The sequence below is a fragment of the Papilio xuthus genome, unplaced genomic scaffold (assembly GCF_000836235.2).
Source record: "Papilio xuthus unplaced genomic scaffold, Pxut_1.1 DF827461.1, whole genome shotgun sequence".
NCBI classification, from domain to species: domain Eukaryota; kingdom Metazoa; phylum Arthropoda; class Insecta; order Lepidoptera; family Papilionidae; genus Papilio; species Papilio xuthus.
In genome coordinates this window covers 776,048-798,124 of record NW_013531188.1, presented here as the reverse complement: position 1 = coordinate 798,124, position 22,077 = coordinate 776,048, and the positions used below count along the sequence as shown (strand labels likewise).

Genomic DNA, 22,077 nt, shown 5'->3' with positions numbered 1-22,077 from the left:
TGGTTTATGGGAAGCAGGGGTCAAGTCGGTCAAATACCATCTTCGACGTGTAGGGAATGTGAACCTTATTTATGAGGAATTTTCTACATTATTAACACAAATTGAAGCCATCCTAAACTCCAGACCCATGTATCCCATGTCTTCTGACCCAAACGACCTACTTCCTCTCACACCAGCCCATTTCCTGATTGGCCGACCGTTCGTTGCACCTGCAAGTGAAGATCTCACAACTGCAAACACTTCACGCCTGATCCGATACGAACGCATCGAGCAAATACGACAGAACTTCTGGAAACGCTGGTCGCAGGAGTACATTGCTGAGCTGCAGACGAGGACTAAATGGCAGTTTAACACCGACACCATAGTACCAAACACTTTGGTACTCATCAAAGATGAAAATGTGCCACCACTCAAATGGCGCCTTGGACGAGTCATACGCACTTTCCCTGGAAAAGATGGACTGGCACGCATAGCTGACATTCGAACAGCTAACGGAGTGATACAAAGATCGTATCCCAGGATATGTCCACTTCTGAAGGAGGAGTATGAATCATAACTTCTTATTCTTCTTCTCCCATCATCGTTGGAGGCATATGCTCCAAGGCGGGGGGCATGTCTACGCATCACTTGCATATAACTTCATTAACATTATTCGGAAACCCTATTGGCCGGCGCGCGATGACGTTTTTCATTTTGACACCACTACGGGGCGCGACTACTGTTTTAATTTATTCACTTAACCGATGTTGTTAGCACTTAACGTTGTTAAAAGAAATTGTTAAAATTGATTATTACACGCAAATAAGATATAAGAAGAAGTTTTATTTTAAATCCAAACACATATCGAAAATAAATATTAAAGCAGGTCGAGGAACTATACCTCGGGCCACGACTGATATATTTTAAACAAGATAAGAAATCGATACTTGGATTTTTACTTATTTATACGCATAAAATGCTTATTTCAAACCTTTATTATAACTATTGAAAGTATTGCTTATATGAATTCGATAAACTCGACTGTATTTGACCTCTAATATTATCAATCTTAATAGTTCACCATTATTTGGTAAACTTCAACTGTTTGTCTAACTATTGTATTGCAAATTAGTTGATTACCATATGTATATTATGTATAAATCACTTTTAGTGCACTTTTATATGTAAATTTAAACTTTATAACAGTGGATTAAATATAATTTTGTATTGGCAGTGCCTTGTTTAACGAATTCCTGAACGCCGATATTTCGCTGCTTATGAATTGATTAGGGCCATTTATGTTAAGTTTGCATTAAGGTCATACGCCTCGTTTGCTGTAAATCGACATTTAGTACTTATGAACAGGTTGAGAAAAGGAAGGACTCCTTGTTAAAATTCATCTAGACCTTGAGCAAATAGAACAAATGATAGAAAACAAAAGTTTATATCCTTAAATACATTTAGAATATAATAATAAAGTTGTTTAATCTCGATTACAAGCAATTTTCAATTTGTACGCCACGAATGATAAATGCAAACACGTCCCGTATGACAATGGACACAAACAATTGTCGGTGGTACCAATAGGACTGTGGAAGAGCTGGAGGCTGCAATGGATACACGCACTTGCATCTCACTTGTCAGTAACCACTATTATGTATGTTTCTCTCAAAACTTCGCATACATTATACAAGATAATATAATGTATCTAATATGTAAGACTAATCGTTGGTTTCAGAGACCATAATCTCTATAAAACGTATCTTGATATAGTTAGCTTTAACAAAACAGAGGTGGAGAGAGGATTTTTGGTCTCAGAAACCCATCTTTACTAATATAATGCTGATGTATACTCATTATGATAATTATATCAAATTATGGAATATAAAAATAATAGATTAGATCTAACGAGATTAGTTTGCTCAAACGTCGTTAGTAAAAGTTCATGTAGAAGATTGATATTTGTGGACTAGCATCAAATATTAATGTAATCGACTATGGATTTATAATCCATTACACTAATCAGTATTGGATTATACTGTCCTCGTGGCGTTTACTTATCTAGAACAATGTACGCATCCCGGCCTTCCTGGAATATCATAAAACGCAATCAATAGAAAATTTCAAGGAATACGCAGCGCAGGCGTATCATCGCCCCCGTTAGCCAACCCATCCTTTTTACTCACAAAATTCTTAGATTATTCAGGTTGTTTTTACCTAAAAATATTTTTTAATACAATGTTTTGTTGAGCTATTCTTTTTTTAATTTACCAAGTCTGGTATGTAGGCGAGTGTTTGCAAATTATGATTGCGATATTGTAGAAATTTGTTACACATTTTTTAATCTAGAATAATGAAAATGAGCAAAGTTAAATTGAAAATATGCATACGTACGTTTTCAGAAATATTTTATGTTTAAATTAAATAAATACTTTAACACTATTATAATTTTTGTAATTTCCGTTAATTATTTGTTTTTTTGTTGATATAGTTTTAGTTTGTGGCTAGCTTTGAATTATCCTTACAAGTTATGGAAAGCTCGATAAAGGGAACATACTATTCCTGATTCTGCAACTTCTTGCAGAGCAGCAGAAGCTATCTACCAAACTGTAACGTGCTTATATTGCGATTCCATTTATAGTATACCGCGTAACTATACCACAAACAAGTATCTATACCATCGGGTGAATGCCCTTCGCGTTTATACTTATAAAAAAGTCGTTAGTACGCGCCGTCCGGCTCGTTTTGTGTCCTTTACATTAGGAGTCGGACCTCTGATGTTTGTGAATACATAAATAATTTTGCCATATTGAATGCTACGTCATAATATAAAATTGCTTTATACAATGATTAAGGAAAAATACAAAAAATTTAATTATTTGCAAGCTGTATAGCACAAATTAAGGTGACCTTGAGAAGGAACGTGGCAATAAAATTATTTGTACAATAACTGTGGACCGCAAAGTCCCGGTTTCGATAAGTATTCGGTCTATTCTGTCCGGAGTTCAATGGTTGGGGTCGACCAACTGGCAAACGTCACTACGAAGTCACCTCTCGTGCTAACGCTTCGATGACTTTGTGGCATTTCTGACACATTCAATGCATAAATCTCCGTTAATATGCATGTAGAAGCAGGTTTTATTTTAGTATTTCTCTTTTAACGATTTTGAACTATTAGATTTTCGTATTAATAAATCTTAGTAGTTTATTTAAAATACACTTGAATAGGTTAGAATAATTAAAGCAAAAGATAAAGGTTATCAAACACCCACGTTCACTTTGTCCGCACAATCAACCTGCAAAGCCAACAACCTACGCAAAATTTGCCACTGTTGTCGATTTAAGGAATTCAATTTTGGAACAGGTTTAAATATTTATAACTGTTTTAACTAATATTCTTTGAAATCACAAGAAAGACTCTTCAATCTTTAACTTCAAGGAAAGTTTTTTTTTGCGACAATGAATCATTGTGACAATGTTAGTAGTATTGTTATTACTAAGTAAAAGATACGCATTTGTAATTTAATCATGCAACAGAATGACATTGGCTTCTCGTACACACCCTCGTAGCCGCCCTCCATTTTGTTTTAACGTTTCCCCTATGCGTACCCTATGCCACGTGTTCTAACACTTGTAACACGCGCTCCTAGTTTATTGGGTAATTAAAACAATATGGCTTTATATACGGGATTGTGTCCTTTTGTAGCTGTTAGAAAAATTTGTTGAATATGCTTGATTCAATCATCGAATAAAGTAAAAATTCTATTGATTGTATAAAATTATTTGATAAATGTTCTACTACTTTCCTTAAAAGGTAGGAATCGTAGGAGGTGAATTTTAAGACATTTAGATGTATTGATGTTGGTTACCACGTAATTCCAGATTAGACTAACGTTATATGCCTATATGAATTAGTAGCTATGGTCTGCATGAGCTACAGTTTTTTTTTACAGTTAGTAGTTTATAAGTCATTGTAGTGGGTTCTAGACTACTTTTTCATTAGAGATGTAAAATCAATTTGTTCACAGAACCATCGACCCGAAGCCGTGCAATCCCCGCACGCTGCAGAAGCCAAAGCGCGGCGGTGGCTACCCCAAGGTGTTCCTCGGTGGTCTGCCCTCCAACATCACCGAAACCGATCTGCGCATGTTCTTTGGCCGCTACGGCAAGGTCATGGAGGTCGTCATTATGTACGACCAAGAGAAGAAGAAGTCGAGAGGTAATAACCAATATAAATTAACAATTTTATATCACCTCTTAAAACCTAGTTTAACCAAACAAAATTGATTCACTCATTCACAAATCGATGTTTCAATTGCCAAATAGATTAAGCCATTAAAATGTTTAGTAATATGATAAGATTTTCTTTAAATGTTATAAAAATTAACAATTTATTTTTACTTTGTTGTTGGGCTAGTACAGACATAATTTGGCTATTGATACACCCAAATATCATATAAATTTTATAAAGTTATCATTGATTTATATCATCCTTAAAACTGTATATACCAGGTAAAATAAATTTTAGCAGATACTGGCTTAGTATGCCTTTAATATAGCTTAGCAAAACATTTTTAATTAGTCTTTTATACGAATTTGGCTTTGTTTTGAGTAAAAGATCTTTCTAGCTTTTTTTATGATTTAAAAAAGTTATTAGTTTTAAAATGTAAACAGATAAAGTTATTAGAATTTGAGGTTAATAAGTTTAGCTCGTAAATTAACTTGTAATTGAAGTTTACAATAATTTTTAATGTAAAGATGAATTTGTTAAACAAATTGTCTCTTTTTCACCTAGTTGAACGAAGGCTAGGTATGTAATAGTTTAAAAACTATATAAACTGAATGGACTGTTGTAGATGTATATAAATTTATTATAAGTATATAACAAATTGATACATTTGAATATTAATATATATAAAAATCTGTGCTTAATAAATACATGTCTTCCTGCAAATAAAAGCATATATATTTATTTAATAAAGTTATAGTAAATAAATAAAATTATTCGTAAATAATCGATGTTGAATCAATGTGGCTTATGTCGCATAGTGTTACTATTAGTGTTTCCAATGCTGAGATACTTGTACATATTGTTATCCTTGTTTTTCCAAAGAGAATAAGAGAGATGGAAATATGTTTGTATGAGTGTTTCGGTAATGTTACTATCCTTGCCTTGTATTCTTCAAACTGAGCATGCATCCTTGTATTTTGTTTCTTGATAACTTTTTCAGTGGTCGCTTTCGGCTGTCGGTGTTTATTTTTTACTTTATTATTTTTATTAAATAATGTGTCCTATCAACATATTAGTAGACAAGTGTTGTCTGAATAAAGTTTATTGATCACATTACACTGGTAACTATATTATGTTGATGGATATCTGAGGTAAAAAAAGATAACTAAAAAGTGGTTTACTTGATGTTGACCTTTTTAATACTTGAGAAATAACGCCTTTTATAAAAATAAATCTATATTGAATAGGCTATGTTAAAGCTTTTTATATGTTTTAGGTTTCGGCTTCCTGTCGTTCGAGGACGAGGTGTCAGTGGAGAGAGTGACTCAGGAGCACTTCATCAACCTTAACGGCAAACAGGTGATTACAGTCAGATGTTTATAAAATACCTCTTTGTGTATCCATAGGCAATTTTTTTCCACATCCAGGCAGTGCCCTCAACTTTTTCTGTTGTTGGTACGTTCAGATGTTTGTGGTACAACAAAGCAAACCAGCATATACTCTTTAACTTTCTATAAGCTATGGAGCCTACAAAGTTTGCAACATTTAAATATTTTCGAAACTTACGCGAAACTTGTTTTTTTATTACATTGTCAACCAAAGGCGATCATTGACTCTCTAATAACTTTCAGGTGGAGATCAAGCGCGCGGAGCCCCGCGACGGGTCCGGCAAGCTGGGCTCAGGGTCCGGTGGTATGGGAGGCGGCGCGATGGGCGGAGCGCCCGGTGACGCGCCCGCAGCCGGACAGTGGGGCCCGCCGCAAGCCGCACCCATCAACATGATCCAGGGTCACAACGGACAGATGGGAGGCCCACCCATCAATATGCCTATGGCTGGACCCAACATCATGCAAGGGTGAGCCTTTTAGCAACCCACTGGACTCATTCATATCTTGCTCAAAGTGCTGCTATTTACTGTATCGAATTTTATAGTAATACCGTAAGGTTCTTAAAGTATCAGAATGAAATTGCTAGTATGACTTTTTTAAATATGTTGGCGATCTAGGGTCATCGTCGCGCTGCCCAGTCCCACATCATGCCACGCCCCACTTCACCTAAAATTGTATTCTGCATAGCGACTCGCCCATAGTTAAGAGCCGCCAAGATAACTGAAAACATTCATACTAATAGTTCCGTTTCTAGATAGCATGACGAGTGAATTGTGTGTGTCAGGTACCAAGGTTGGGGCACGTCCCCGGGGCAGACGTCGTACGCGGGATACGGCGCGGCGGGCGGCGGCGCCGGACCCGGCAACTACCAGGGCTGGGGCGCCCCGCCCGCACCGCAGGCGCCCCCGCACGCGCCCGCCTGGCCCGCCACCAACAACTACACGCAGCACGCGCAGCCACCGGCGCAGGGATACGGCAGCTACGGTATGTACACCACCACCACCACCACCACCACCACCAGACCACACAACACATCTCGATCAATGGATATGTCCTTGCTTTGAAGTGTCCGCTTTTGCTTCCTACCGAATTAAACGCGTCTGTTGAAGTAACGTTAAGTGTCTGACCACCGCTGTAAACCGCAACTGTCAACGCCAGAATGACCAAAATCAAATAGGCACAAAATACCTTTTGTTATAGCCTGTCCATTTATAGAGGTCAGTGACCCCGACACATGTACACATACAAGTTATACAGCTCAAGCTTACGCTCGACTTAGTAAAACCTGTCCTATTTTTATCCCTCGTTCCTTACAAAGTTTATTCTCCTTAATTTGTTTAAAATTTCGTGACACAGCTGCCTTTTAGTTTTAATATACTCCTATTAGCTGAAGCTTACACTGTACACCCAACTCTCCTTTCCAGTTATTTTCGCTATATTTAAAATCTATATTTTTATGTTTGAACATCGTCGCAGCTACATTACCAGTAAACACTTAGGTTGGTCATTTCCCTTACCTTCCTCTTTATGACATGCTGGTAACGCATCCGTAACTCTTGTAAGCTTATTTGCCGCAATATACAAAAAAAACTAGTAATATAAACAAATTAGTTGCAAACTGCATCTAAAAGACACTTTCGAGTTGGAAATGGAAAACATCTACGTGGCAAGAAACAATGTCTTGCAAGAACAAATGTACCTTTTTGTGCCTACTCAAGACTTTTAGGTTGTATGAATGCTGACGTGACGACACATCAATTTGGTATCGAAATAGAAAAGGTGGAAATAAATAAATTGCCAAAATTAATCAAAATGTTTTTTACTTTCATTATTTTGATGTATAAATTATTTTGTGAAATTTTGTAGTCTGATTTAAAATTACGCTATATTTCGTAACTACGTCCCTTTAAAATGTTGAATAATGAATATTCTAAATATTGTGGACTAAAAATACGAGCAAAAATTTAGTCAAGTATCGGAAAAAGATAAGTCAAGAGGAATGACGGAGGAGCCAAACAAATTGGACATAGTTTGGAAGAGATGGACGTTTGATAAATGCGCAACGTTTTGGAATTCAAAGCATTTAATGTGTTAACCGTGCTTACGCTTCCCGCAGCCTTGCAATATCAAATATTAATTAATTGTTGCAATCATTTTGTAATTAAATAAATCGTCGATTAAAAAAAATCACACAGTCCCCTACACTCGCTTTTGCGTTTCGCGCAAATTTTATCCCGCGTTTAAATTTTCTTTTATTAGTGTTTTTCAACCTTTTGAATAAGACACTTTTGGTGAACTAAATTATTCCGTGAATACGGAGTTACGAAGAAAAAAGTTGTAACCATAATCACTAAAAATTAGTGGGGTTATGTTTTTGGAACCCTACGGGGGTTCACAACCCATAGGTTGAAAAACACTGGGTTATATAATTTGCTTTTCCTGGCTAAATCAGTGTCCGCCAACTAAAGTGAGCTTGGCCTTATATGTTACCACAATCCATGGCCAAACCGATCAATACGCGAAATCGTGGGCGGAGTGCGCGCTGTTTGGCCAATGTTTGCCACCACGCGCACCTTTCTTAATTTCGTTACGAGTAATAACGTCCGTTCTTTGCCACTTTTTGGCTTAAAATACCGGCATTGTCCTGTATATCGCTGACGTAACGTTTGTGTGTGCAGCGAACTACAGTTCAGCGCCGGCGGGCGCGTCGGCCGGCGGCTCGTGGACCACCTGGAACATGCCGCAGAACTCCAACTCAACCGGCTCCGGTGAGTCCACTGTCACCTAACCACATAATCATACCCCACTCTCTCGACAAAACAATAAAATAGAGAGAATGAACGATCTTTGTAGTCGGCCATTTACATTCCTGTTATTTCATCTTTAACTCGCGGTGATATGTGTACGGGTAGTTGTTATTTGTTAATTTCAAAAAATCAGTATTTCGCGGTTTTTTAGTTACGAATTTGTTTTAATTTTTTTCTCGGTTACTTAGATAGTTAACTAAATTTTGTTAAGTGTGGTTAAAAATAAAAATTGGGAATATCAAGATTATGCACGTTCTAGAAAATTTATAACAATTTTTTTTAATATTCTTTTCATGAATAAATTTCACTTATATTTGTTAAAATAGAAATAAATTTTAGATAAATAGAACTTCATAAGCCAGTCTGTAGATTTTTTTAAATGACGTCTTCCACATCCAGGCAGTGCCCTTGACTACTTTTGTCGTTGGTACGTTCAGATGTTTGTGGTAAAGCATTGCAGTCTTATAATCACTTTCTCTCCCTTTGGATTGTAGAGATCATCAGGTTTGCAACAAATTATTTCATCCTTTACTATATTGTTTAATTCCTACTAATATTATTTAGAATAAATTGAAAAAATTATTATTTTTTTTTATAAATTAATCCCCATATTTTACTAATTTGGGTGTTAAGTGTTGTCATATCTTATATTATGACACGATCCAATCAAACATTACCAATTATTACAAGAGTTACGGATTTGTTACCAAAATTATCTGGAGAAAATTCTGGTCTGTAGTACGTAATGAGGCGTGCGTTGTTTTAAGGTTATAATTGAGCAAACTGAACGCGTCAGTCTATTGTCGATTAATTTAATATACACTGACCTCTATAAATGAACAGTTTGTGCATCGTTCTGATTTAAAAGGTCCCTGTTGGTGAGACGTGTTAATTCTATCCATATTGTTACCATTAGTGCCATGTTGCCTAAAATCAAATAGTCACAAAATACTACGCCTTATAGCCGGTCCATTAATAAAGGTCAATGTTAATGTTCCATATAATGTGTTTATTTATTGTTAATTACGTATATATAGATATAAAGTATGAGATAGTGCATAGTACATAGTCTGTAGGTATGTATGTGCACGCCGCAGGGTCGTATGTGCCGCTGTCGGAGAGCGGGGAGATGTACGGACGTGGCGCTGGCGGCGGCGGCGGCGGCGCTGCGCCCGCACTCACCGGGGCGCTTTCCTCCGCCGCGCTCAACAAGTCCTCCTCCGAGTACTCCACGTACCAGCAGTACCCGCCCGCGTACCAGCAGGACCAGGTATGTGCACGCGTATACACGCAGTATGTTGTATGAACAAGATGGCGGCGTGTCGGCCATTTTGTTATATGTCGAGCGAGGTTAAGTTGTATGTTTGTTGTTTTTATGCAAATTAAAATCATTTAATGTTTTTAAAAGATATAATTGGAATTTTCCAAAGTGGCCGTCACCGCATACAATAGTTATATTTCTACTAGTATATAGACTTATCTGGATCATACTGGATGATATTAACGGTGTTTTAAAATGGAGTTAATTAGATTTCTATAATAGTTTAAAATAATAACTTTTTAATGTAATCTCCAGGTATGATGAGATAATTCCCCTGCAAACTAAAGTTTAGTAATATCATTTTTAGTACAATGACGTGTTGAATTAAGTAAATCCGTCATATGTTAGAAAAGATATTGCTTATATTTAGTTGTATATTTGCTAGAAATTGACAAGTTTTATGTTTATTTTTATTTTAATTAAAATAAAACATTAGTTGTTTTTATTCTTCATAATTTTGAGTTGAACAAAACAATATTATAAGACTTGTAATATCAATGAACTTTTATCTTCGTCATTAAATTTTTTGTGTATTTTATCACAAAACATTTACTGACGATTGTGTGTGAACATGACTGTGGGCTTCTATAAACAAAATTAGAACATTTTTAATTAAATTCTAGGTTAAACATATTATGTTAACCTTTTCATCGTATACCTTGTAAATATACATCAACGGCCGTCAAAGGGTTAACACATGTGTTTAATTAAAAACATTGTGTTATTTTGGGAGTAATACAAATGTTTTATACAGTGTTTATGTAGAGAAGTGCCACAGTTTTAGTATTAAGATTTTCAGCATGGGCCATGATACAATGCACATCATATTTTAACACGGTGTTGGTTTTTTATATCGCATTTTTCACAGAATTTTGAATTTACTAAAAAATTGCATTTTGCTTTGAATAATGCTACTAATTTATAGCTAACATATGTCTCATGCTTTTATAGGACAATCCTATTTTAATACTGTCTCTTGTATTTGTAATTATTTATTGCTTTAAAAACAATTTTGAGTAATAAATTTTTTACAATTACAAGTGATAATCATTCAGTCTTTGATATCGAAACGGTTTTCTATCTTTTTCATCCCATTCCTAAATCGCAATAAATCGATTTTAAATGTTTATATGTTCATTTGCTTTTTGTGACTAAATTAGCTGAGTTCGTCCAAACTAAAATATTAAATGAATGGAAGGCATTTTAAAGTAAATATTATCATTTTTAAAAATCCTCTGCATCACTGACATGGTACGTTTTCCCAAATATTTTACTTGATTTTTTTCAAGTTCTCAAGTACAATTTTTTTTATTGAAGTTTAATTTTTTTTTACATTTCTAACGTCAAGGGGTTAATGTTCATACATTATGTGAAGTTAATTTATTATATTTTTTTTGTTTTTTTTTGGATTTCACTCTCTCCTTTATAATGTTTGCACTCACAAATATATTAAAAATGTTTTGTTTGTTACTTCACTAATATATAATTAATAACATCATAGTTTTATAAAACTTTTTAATTCATTCACTATTAGTAATTTTCCTCACAAATCATGTTTTAGCCTCACTCATTCTACAAAATTTGTAAATATATTTTTCACGCACAAGCACGCATGAAATGCAGTGCTTATTGCTTTGTGCATTTTTTTCTCTAACCAAGTAAAACAGATTTATCCAGTCTGTCTTTGATTTAAAACTTTTTGTGAATCGACTATGTCTTGGATAAAGACTAAGTTGTAATAATTTGCTTAGTATTTCTATTTTTTTTTCTATTTAGTTTAGCAGCTGCTTTATCCAAGATATAGATTTATATAATTTGTGCTAAAAGCGGTTGAAGCGCTTTATTTATTAAAGTACAGCCAAGTTGACATAGTTTTGTTTTTGCTTGAGACCCCGGGGCTTGCTCTCCTACTTTCCATATCATCCCCCTATACTCCGCTTTATCTTTGATTTTGTCCCGCATCCCTACATTGAATAGTTTGGCGTGGTAGTCGGTATGTGAGATCGCATGGAAGACAGTTCATTCCCTTTACCTTTTTAATTTACAATTGTATGGGGCACATCAGTGATGTAACAGAATGATAGTTGCAACATTCAATTTGGTTGTACTTACTGAGTTTGTTTGCGATTCACGAATGTTTGCGCGACTTAACCACCGGTGAGAGAGTGAAATTCAGCGAAATGCAAACAAACATTGCGCTCGTGTTGCAGCATGATGTCACATATAATAGAGCCCTATAGATTGCGACCGTGCTCCCCCCCTCTCCCCCTACCCCCCCTTGACTAGTGCTAATGTGTGCCGTTTGAGATTATTATGAAACGCTTTCGATATCGAAGACATCGTCCTCTGCATGCTTTCAGTGGCGAGATAAAAAAACGTGCGATGTCTTTTTGATTTTACCAGCTATGCTGCGGTTCGTAATGCGAACGGTATTCGCTAATCCCCCGCTAATGTGACCGCGAGCCGGCTCTCTCGAGGCAATAGCTCACCGCACCGCTATCCATAGTGAAAAATCAAGAAGATTAACAAACTTGTCAACTTTCGCTGAAGGTCTCTCATCGCCGCCTCCTCCCGCCCCCCGGCCCCGGCCTCCCCTGCTCCACCTCCTCTACCCTCAGTCATCATCCCGCCCTTGGGGTTAATTACATTGCTTTCGCCCGGTCCATTGTTCACGCGCTGCGCTACTTACATAACTGCCTGAGACAGGTGCATTGTGGCGAGTGGGACTTGATGTCTTGTAATTCTTCTTTTCCAGTTGGTCGATCAGGGTCCACAAGAGTGGCTCCTCCAGAAAGACAATTAGAGATAAGGGTTCGGATGAGGGCATGTCGCGAAACTCTGGGGATTTCTCACTATGGACGGTTCGGTTATCGCGACGGTCGCGCGGCTCTACCTAAAAGGCATCGCACCGCTCTAGTTGTTAAGCTTACATTTAGTTCACAATATTCATATTGCATTTTATTTTTGTAGCCGTGCGAGATGATTCAATCGCCTTGTATCATCTCAACACATGTAAATTGGCATTTAAAGTACAAATTAGTAAAATTTGGATTTTTCTCGTATTGTTACAGGTTCATTAATAGTTAATTTTAATGATAAAAAATAAATAATCTTAAGAGAGAGCTGTACTTTAAGTGTTCACACGAAATTCATAACTCTGTGGAATGTAACGAGATATCATACGAGATATTATACTTAGGAGAGCAAAACTGTGTTAAAACATCATGGGGCATCGTCGAATGCGGCCTTCAATTACTATTACATATTATTATGACATATTAAATGCATATTGACATACAGAGCGTGTGGCCTCATTTCGATCCCTCATGACGTCAGTGGCCGAAGCCTCGGCCAAGCGCCCAATGTTTGTAACAGCTCGCGAGCCTCGCCCACAACGCGGCATCACCGCGGCTCTCACGCGGCACGACCGCGCCATCCGCGACCGATGGCCTGAGGCTACGTTATCTCAGCGGCCGCAGGACGCTGCAGAGCTTGTGCATTCAGAATTAAGTTCTCCTTCATGTTGTACTAAATGTCCATCCATAACTGTAGTTCATAATCCGCTAATGTTTTAGTTTACCCTGTTAAGCTTTTATACGTAGTCAGTTTTAGTTATTCTCGCCTATAACGTAGCCTCCGACGATCGCGTGGCCCGTCGAGGCTTCGGCCGGTTTGTCGTCTCGCGTTCCCAGACGAACGCAACCAATTTCGATATATGAAAACATTGCTGTTGTTCGTAAAAATTGGTATATGTCATAAAGCAAGTACACGCAATATATTTTTGTTATTGAATTAAAATTGAATGACCGCAGTCTCACCTCCGAACAACAGCAAGATACTCTTATCGTCGAAATATTGTAATATTGTGGGACGTACTAATGAGCCGGGTGGGGTAACGTCAGGGGTCATCATACGGCGGTTCGCGGACGTACGGCGGCGAGTACCACGGCGCGGCGGGCGGCGCGCAGCCGCCAGGTGTGCACGCCGTGCCGCACCACGCGCCCAAACACTTCGCCGCGCAGGACTTTAACAAGGAGTGGAACGCCGCGTAATCGCCACTCCACCCGACACTCGCCGCCGACAACCGCACCGACACCGACACCGATACACAAGTCGACACTGACGACACCGACACAAACACTGCCACTAACCAACAACTACAAGTGTACAGACCCGCGGCATTGCACCCCAACATGAGCAACCCCTTAATGTTGCCCCGACCGGTGCTCCCGTTCCCAGGTCCGATGTCTCAGAACTCCACGCTATTTGTGTCTCGTTACGTGTCGGTAGTCACGTGGAGGAGTTGTTAGCTATGCCGCTCACCCCATGTCCGCGACTGACAACGTGTCCCAAATGTTGGTCGCATTTTTGTTGAAACTGATTGAACTAGCAACAATAACAATACTTTCATGACGTGCCCAGTCCAACGTTCAAATTAAATAATAAACCTATAAAATTCTCAATAACGTAATTAACTCCAGTACATTTAACATCCAAAGTGTGTCTGCTATTGCGCGATATATGACTCATTACGTGATACAAGTCATATTTAGTGATATGTATTCTGCTATCACGTGATACGCGATTACTATTGTACGAAATGTGACTGGTATTATGTGATACAATATAACGTAATATGAAGAATATTGATATAGATTTATACGCAACGACAAATATTGCACATACAAAAGAATAAATATTGGGAAAGTGTTGTTTATTATTGCAAGATAAAAATATTAGTTGCAATGGCGTAGCTTTATCAAGTAGTAAATTTTCAAATCCCCAATATACCAGTCATTTTTATTTAGTTTTGTTTTCTAGATACTTAGCTACGCCAAATAAATTGTGTTAGTCGACGATAGACAATCGGTTTCAACTCGTTAATGTATGTAAAATTCGCGGCATAGTGTTAAACGAAGGGCGAGTGTTCGATGAATTGTGTGGTCCTTGTAGACCACGCTAACTGACTTGCATATTGAATCTTGACAAAACCGATGTTAGTTGATGACTTTAATTCCCCAAATATTCAAAAACTAATCATATACAAGTATATAATCGAAATAAATAAAAACAACATCAATATTATCATGTTTATCTAAGTATATTTCAAATATAAGAGGTTTTTATACAATGCAATATAGAAAAATGTATGATTCTTAGTGTTAAAATTGCATTTTGAATAAGTTAATATTATATAGTATATATTGAACAAAAATAAGCGCCCTATGACTGCATTAACACAAACCCACACGAGTAATTAAGGTGTTGTTTTTTAATAAATAAATATTTTAAAATATATTTAAAATTAAATTGTAAGACGAAACTCGCGTCAACTAACCGGTTAATGAATACGCCTCGGCGATAGGAGTCAATCGATGTGTTCACATTATGTTTCTCTCGTGGGCTGAGCGACTTTGCCTTGTCTGATATTATCTTATCCCCCAAGTTCTCGCGGCCCCTCTTTTTTGATCCTAATGATCGTATTTTTTCTTATTACTACTTTTTGGATGTGGGCTCTTAACCCCTTTTTATTTTTACTCGTATCTAATCTTGAATTTGTTTGTCCTTTGGAAGTTTGATGATTTCTTTTAATAATAATATATTAAGTGAGGTCCGGCCGGGCCGGCGGGCGGCCGCCGCGACGTGGCGCGCCCGATGCGCTCGTCTCACGCTTCCGCGCACATTTGACAGAAACTGTTTAAAAAGCCAATTTAGGGAAAAATTACCTAAACAAGTTAACTTAAGCTAATGACTTGTATAAATATTTGGTATATATATCGGTATGTATGTTTAATATTAGAATTTTGGTTATTTACCACCCACTAGACTTAGGAAAATCGTAGCGATGTAATGAGAATAATTATGTGTTAATATTTAAACAAAACATAGAATGACTGAACGTGATTTTTATATAATATTTTTACCGTAATATTTTTTTTAATTTCTAAAAAGGGAGCAATTCTGTATAAATAAATATTCGTAATTTTAATTTTTCGTATATGGATTTTTTTAGTTTTGTATTGCAGTGTTTTAAGTCGATAATTGATTTTTTAAAAGTAATTATAAACTAACCCGGCAAATAATAATATGAGCAAACGTTGTAAGTGTTAAGTGACTACGCTCAATGACTTAGGATATATGGCGGAGACGCCGCACCCCCCGCGCGGTCCTCTGTACATATACATACTTGTGTGTAAAGCATAATTTTAATCGATTCTCTCGTCACATAGTTTTAAAGTTTTTAATTTATGCGGATTGCCAAATATTTTTAAAACTGTATAGAGCTTCCGAGCTGTCTGCGTAGAGCGCGAGCACCTCGCGGCTCCGGGCCGGCGCCGGCGCGCGCCCGCGTCTCCCGCAGCAAAGTGAATTATAATTTAAAATAACATTGTTAGATTAAATTTAATGTTAGTCCTTTACTGTACTATATCGCTCAATCATTTGACCGATCGACTGATTAAAATTTTAGTGATAAGCTAAGTAATGATTAGCGGGAGATAGAGGCGGGCGCGCCCCGGCGACGCCTGCGCATTATTTGTTGTAATTATCTTAGAGTTTACGTAAAAATGTCTAGGCGCGCCCGCGGGCGCTCGATAAGGTTTGTTATAAACGTTTTTTAAAATAGAATTGTTGATGATACATTGCAAGTGCATAATTTGATCGTATAGAATAGGGTTATGTAAGATCGCACCATAAGTAAAGTATATAATTTAACTACGTGAGGTGAATAGGCAAATTATAAGCGACGCGCACCGTCGCGGCGGGTGCGGCTGCCCAAATTAAATCTAAAACATAGTGAGGAAATAATTAAAATGCCTTTACGATGTGATGTTCATAGATAACGCGGATATTGGTACATTTCTAATAGCTCTGTATATTAATTACTAAAACGACTGAGACGAGAATGTTATGTAGCAAATTGAAACTCGTACCTTATAAATCGATTTATTGAAATAATATTAAAGATTAACGTCGGTGTAAAACCGGCCTCTAGGTTACGTATGTAGTTACGCCCGCTTTGTTCCGCTTTATTTTTATTTAACTTAATCTGTTCGTTCCTATGTTAGTTAGGTTTATTTCGTCTCGATTCATTCCTCGCCCGGCCGCGCAGTACGCAGCGGTCACGCCCCGCGCCCGCGCGACCGCGCCCTCTTCGCACTATATCGTTTCCATCTCTTGGGTTATAATTTCCTCGCCGTAGGTTAATGTACTACCACCGAGCGTGACCGTTTAATATTAGGAAACGATGCCTTACAAAAAGTTAAGTGAATATAGAGATGATTTATATTATGTTATTTTCAGTGATAATAAATTAGCAGTAAGGTGGTTAGACTCGGGCCGGAGCCCCTCACTCGCGAACCTTCGGAACAATTTTAAGAACTTAGTTTGTAATGAACCATCGTGGCAATCTTCTAAGTAAACATAAAGGATATAATTTATTTAAAATAAAGTATATGTATTAGAAATTTTAGATTTACTCAAACATTAAACTTAGTGCAAATTATTGTGAAAAAAAAATCGATTGAGACTATTTATATGGGTTTTTTATTATTATATAGGAGAAAAGCATAAAATATTGGATGAATTTATTAATTAAAATAGTTAGCAAAATACAAATACGGTAAGACTCGTTAGAGGCTAGTCTGTCAAATGTGCGGCGACTGCGCGCGGCCCCGCCCCCGCGCCGCCCCGCCCCGCGCCTTGCATCCTCTGCATTTGACGTTACGTCCGTAACGTTCGACATAAGATATACACATACTGTATTTCTTTATATAATATAATGTTTATGGAATAATATTTTAATCATGGCTTAACAGTAGTACTGTTGTGTAGTTAACCTTTCGACTCTTGTTTGTATCGCATTATATATAGTGTACGCGGTTTTTATATGTGTATGTTTATTCAGTAGCGACATGTTTTTTGTGTAAAAGTGTATTTTTGGTATTTGATATGGCACACGCGCGGAGTCCGGCGTGCGCGTTATACATTAAATATACTTACTTATAATCGTAATTGACTAATTATATTATACGAGCCCCCTAGAGTTAACGTTAGGTTAGCAGGAGTTGTTTAAGTTGTGTCGCATCGCACTCGTGACGCGTCCGCATTTACACGTATCACGGCCGACGCAGCAGCCGCCACTCGACCCGACCCCCTACTATACTCTAGTGAATCTAAACTTATTTTAAAACAATGCAGGTATTATTAATATAAATCCTCATATTTATACTAGAGCTATTTATAATATTAATGTAATTATTGAGCAGACTATCGTAAATTGAAATTGCACGGCTGTACGATTAATGATAACATTAAACCTAGGGCAAGTTGTTATTTATTTCTGTTTTAATTAAAATTTTGATGTTGATTATTTTTAAACTATATTTTTTTTTCATTATAGTGGATTAAAGTACATAATTCTCGATCGATTAGATTACAAAATTGATTAGGTGAACTATCGACTGATGTACAATATTTAACATAATGGTTATTTACGACAGTATATAAGTTTTACTTTACGCCCGCTAGTGGGCTATATATTTAAAACAGACTTGTATTAATTTCCTAAAATGTAATTAATTGGAAGCGGCGACCGCGACCGAGCCACAAACTAAGTATAATACGATTGTAAGACTATTATCTAGATTTGTTGTAATCTTGTAATGTGTAACTACTATACTTAGCCGTAATGAGTGCGTAGCGCGGGCGCGACACCGCGCCGGCTGCCGGCGGCCGCCGAGGAGCGCACCGGCGCCGCTGGCCGCCCTCGCCCATCGCCGGCCCAGGCACGCCCCCAGCCGGCGCGGACACGCCCCTTTTACTTTATGTTCGTTATATAAAAAGGAAAATTATGATAGACTTACTCGGACGTCCTTGTTGATTCTTTTTTTACGATTACCTAATGATAATTAGTTAATTACGGTTTTAATTATTAATTTTAACCGAAGCACTAATAAAATATTAAGACGAGAAGCTTGTACGCAAAGAGTATTCGATGTAATAATTTAAAAAGTGCTATCACAGAACACTAAGGTTTTTCGAAGTAGAAATTATGCATTATTCATATTAGGTATTTTGGGTATATATTAGTGTTAGTTTATAACAGATAACATAAGTATGTAGTGTGTAATTGTAATGAAAAAAAAATAAAACAGTTTTGTAGTAGTTTCCTATTATTAAGCTTCTTCTATTTTAAAGGTTTAAGTAATACTACTGGTTGATTAATTAAAATATTAATATTACCACTGCAAATATTTGAGATATCTTATGATGAAATATATATCTACTATAAGGACATGATAAAACGTAGGTAATTAAAAGAAATCAAAGTTTCAAAATAAAACTGGCTTTTTAATGTTCGCCTATCCCCATTCCCTCCCCCCTTAGGATAATTTATCTGATTCCTAACTCTGGATATCATAATTTTTGTTTTTATAAGTTCGCATACATAAAGTACACATTTCGTATCTTAGGAATCCCAAATAATAGTCTTACTAAATAACTCATCTGAAACCAAGCCGTTTCCAATTATTATGTTCATTCTGCACAATACATTTCCACACTATTCACTCCCAACTTGCATGTGTATACACCCCTTGGTAAAGTGTTGCCATATATCTACTAACTATATTTTCCCTGCCTCTCAAAACTGGCATACGTAGCAACACTTAAATGTTCGCCTAAAGATCGGTATTTAAAAGAAAAATTAAAACCGCAATATTTTACAAAATATTATTTAATTGTTGCTGCGAATAGCTTATTGTTTAGCTTTATAAAGTCCATATAATGAACAGAGGATGCAATATTCGATTAGTACTTTCTCGAAATCATCATCTCCCCTTTTAAATATTTTATTTAATTTTCCTATTTTTTATGTTTTTAATACCTAATCCCTAAATTACGCAAATCAAACTAAGTAGGTGTAGTAAATATCAAATTTGGTTCAGTGTAAGCAACATGATTCATTGCTGAACTTTAACATATCTATCGGCAAATTAATGTTAAGTGGCCAGTGACCAAAAACTACCTGATACTTAAGCTAAACCCACAGACTAAAATAAGTGCAGACAAAGTCTGACTCGAAGGACCGTAATTATCTCAGGGTCATTGAACCCAGTCATACAATAGTCAATAGTGCAACATTTATGAACATATGAGTTGTTTAGTAGTCAGCTTTTAACCTGATTCCTTACAATAGAGGGTGATGGTGTAGGAAGCAACGCTGGCAGCCCCAAGTACGCACAGATACCGCAGATGAATGAAGCCATCTCTGCACCCCCACAGGTTAAATACATAAAAATATACTATTACACAATATTACCAGTAAAATAAACTTTTTACAACTGTAAAAAAATTATATTATACCAAGAAAATTAGGTAATGTGATCGACTAAACTGTACCTTAAAGATTTTTACTCTATTCTATTAGGCAAATATATCAAGAAGTCCCAATTCAATAATTTGCACCTTGTATCTGGCAACATTTTTGACGCCATCTTGTGTCTAAATAAATAACTGCCATCTTGTTTCCAAGTAAACAAACTAATAACCAAAGTGAAACGAGATGCAAATACAAAACTTAAATCTTGAACACAGATTCATTCTTGACGTTTAGGTGATCAATGATACATTGTAGTTACTGGATAAAAGCTATAGTACAATGTTTTCAAATGATTTTACAGCAAGTACCATTAATGTACTGCGGCATGGTGTCGCCGCAACCGTCGTTCTGTAACGTGTCCGACATGTCAGCCTCGGCGTCAGGTTCTTATACAACACTTGCTTTGTAAACTACCCTCAAAAGTACAGTAGCGGTAGTTAGATAATTCTTTTAGAAGGGTATAATTTTCAAATAGATTTTCTTACATTTTACTCATTTATTTTTAGGTCATCATCATATCACAATTTGTAGCGTTTTTCACAGCTATAGTTAGACCACTTTCATCTTGAATGGGACATGAAAATGAGTGGTCATGTTGACCATAACCTCAATAGATAATAGAATAGACAAGATTTTAAAGAGTACGATATCTAGAATCCTATAAACCTAGTTTATATAAATATACTTATTTTGAAGAACCTTTAACAGACATTAGACAAATCTGATTACTAAACCAAAATGCATCTAGATGCAAGTAAAAATAGACATACCAAATTATTATTAGATTGTAAATGTAAGACATAAGACACATAAAAGTAGATTTAGTTACACACTAAAAATGTATCTCATGGCGCTGGCAGTTCTAAAAAGGATATCTCTGATAACTTATATAAAAAATGTTAGGTTTTAAGGTATGTTAAAGGAAGTGGCGTGTGGTGCGGTAAGTTTTTTTACCATTATGGAAACAAGCTTTTAATCTGTTGCTTTTTATAATTTTTTATATTTTCGTGTGTAATATTGACTTGTGGGTATAGGTGACGACTATGAATATACCGGCGGCTCCGGAGACGGGTACCAGAGGTCATCGAAGCGCAGCTACCACGGCTCGTCATCAGGGGGCACAGCATCCACGCCCTCTTACCACCCTTATCGGCGCTAACCATTGGTGACAGCTCACCATCCCCATACCTCTATGGTATTTTTGATTAAAACGGTTTCGGTTCTCTCCTGTTATCCTGTCATTGTACAATGTTATTTTCCATCTGTACTTATGTCAAAGGAAATGTCTTGACAGGCACAATTTGTAAAGAACCGACATATCAATATTTGTATTATAGTTTTTGTATTCGCTTAATCATTGAGTTTGTAAATGATTTTTACTGGGCGCGAGTTTTGTAAAGACGTTTATTATTGGTGTTTTTTTTTGGAAGTTTTATAATTTGCACGTGATGATACGAGGAATTCAAAAGATGTTTAGAAGACAATTATCTCAAATGTTATAAGACCGTGCCCAGATATAAGTTAGTATAATAGATTTTTTCTTTTAGATGATTTTCTTTCTGTTTGGATGATTGACGGTTTCAATGGCTTTGGAAACTGAAATTAATAGTTGTATCAAACTTATTCAAGATACAGTTTTGTACATTTATTTTTATATCTGTCCTCATTTAACAGATAGTTCCTTGGCTAGTTTGGTTAAACCACATGACATAGAGTGTAAGACTTTTAGCGATACTATTTAAAAAAAAAATTATACACGTGTATTTTATTCCATACGTTAGTACAATGTTTTTCTACTGCAGTCTATGACGACCATCCCAACTACTATTTAATAGTTTTTATATTTCGTATTACACTTAAACAATAGATCTCGTACTTATGCGTTCTAGTTTTTCCCTTTACTGCACACTATAATGAATTCAATTTCAACTATTTGACGTCATTAATTTTGCTTATGTTCGGTTATATCC

General features: G+C 36.4%; 1 protein-coding gene across 5 annotated transcripts in view; it reads left to right on the top strand.

Moving 5' to 3' along the window:
• Hrb27C (Heterogeneous nuclear ribonucleoprotein at 27C) overlaps nucleotides 1–22,045 on the top strand; it is a 26,551-nt gene extending 4,506 nt beyond the window's left edge. Inside the window, exons 3-12 of one of the 5 annotated variants that reach the window (XM_013314326.1) lie at nucleotides 4,008–4,198; nucleotides 5,487–5,569; nucleotides 5,842–6,065; nucleotides 6,383–6,582; nucleotides 8,277–8,366; nucleotides 9,503–9,675; nucleotides 13,629–13,701; nucleotides 19,925–20,010; nucleotides 20,409–20,490; nucleotides 21,142–22,045. In XM_013314326.1, coding sequence (XP_013169780.1) covers nucleotides 4,008–4,198; nucleotides 5,487–5,569; nucleotides 5,842–6,065; nucleotides 6,383–6,582; nucleotides 8,277–8,366; nucleotides 9,503–9,675; nucleotides 13,629–13,701; nucleotides 19,925–20,010; nucleotides 20,409–20,490; nucleotides 21,142–21,266 — 1,327 coding nt within the window. In that variant the 3' untranslated portion in view covers nucleotides 21,267–22,045. Of the gene's footprint in view, nucleotides 1–4,007; nucleotides 4,199–5,486; nucleotides 5,570–5,841; nucleotides 6,066–6,382; nucleotides 6,583–8,276; nucleotides 8,367–9,502; nucleotides 9,676–12,481; nucleotides 13,501–13,628; nucleotides 13,702–19,924; nucleotides 20,011–20,408; nucleotides 20,491–21,141 lie in introns of those variants that run through there. The other 4 variants (XM_013314327.1, XM_013314328.1, XM_013314330.1 and 1 more) reach the window with 4 other exon arrangements.
• Nucleotides 22,046–22,077: the final 32 nt, after the last annotated feature.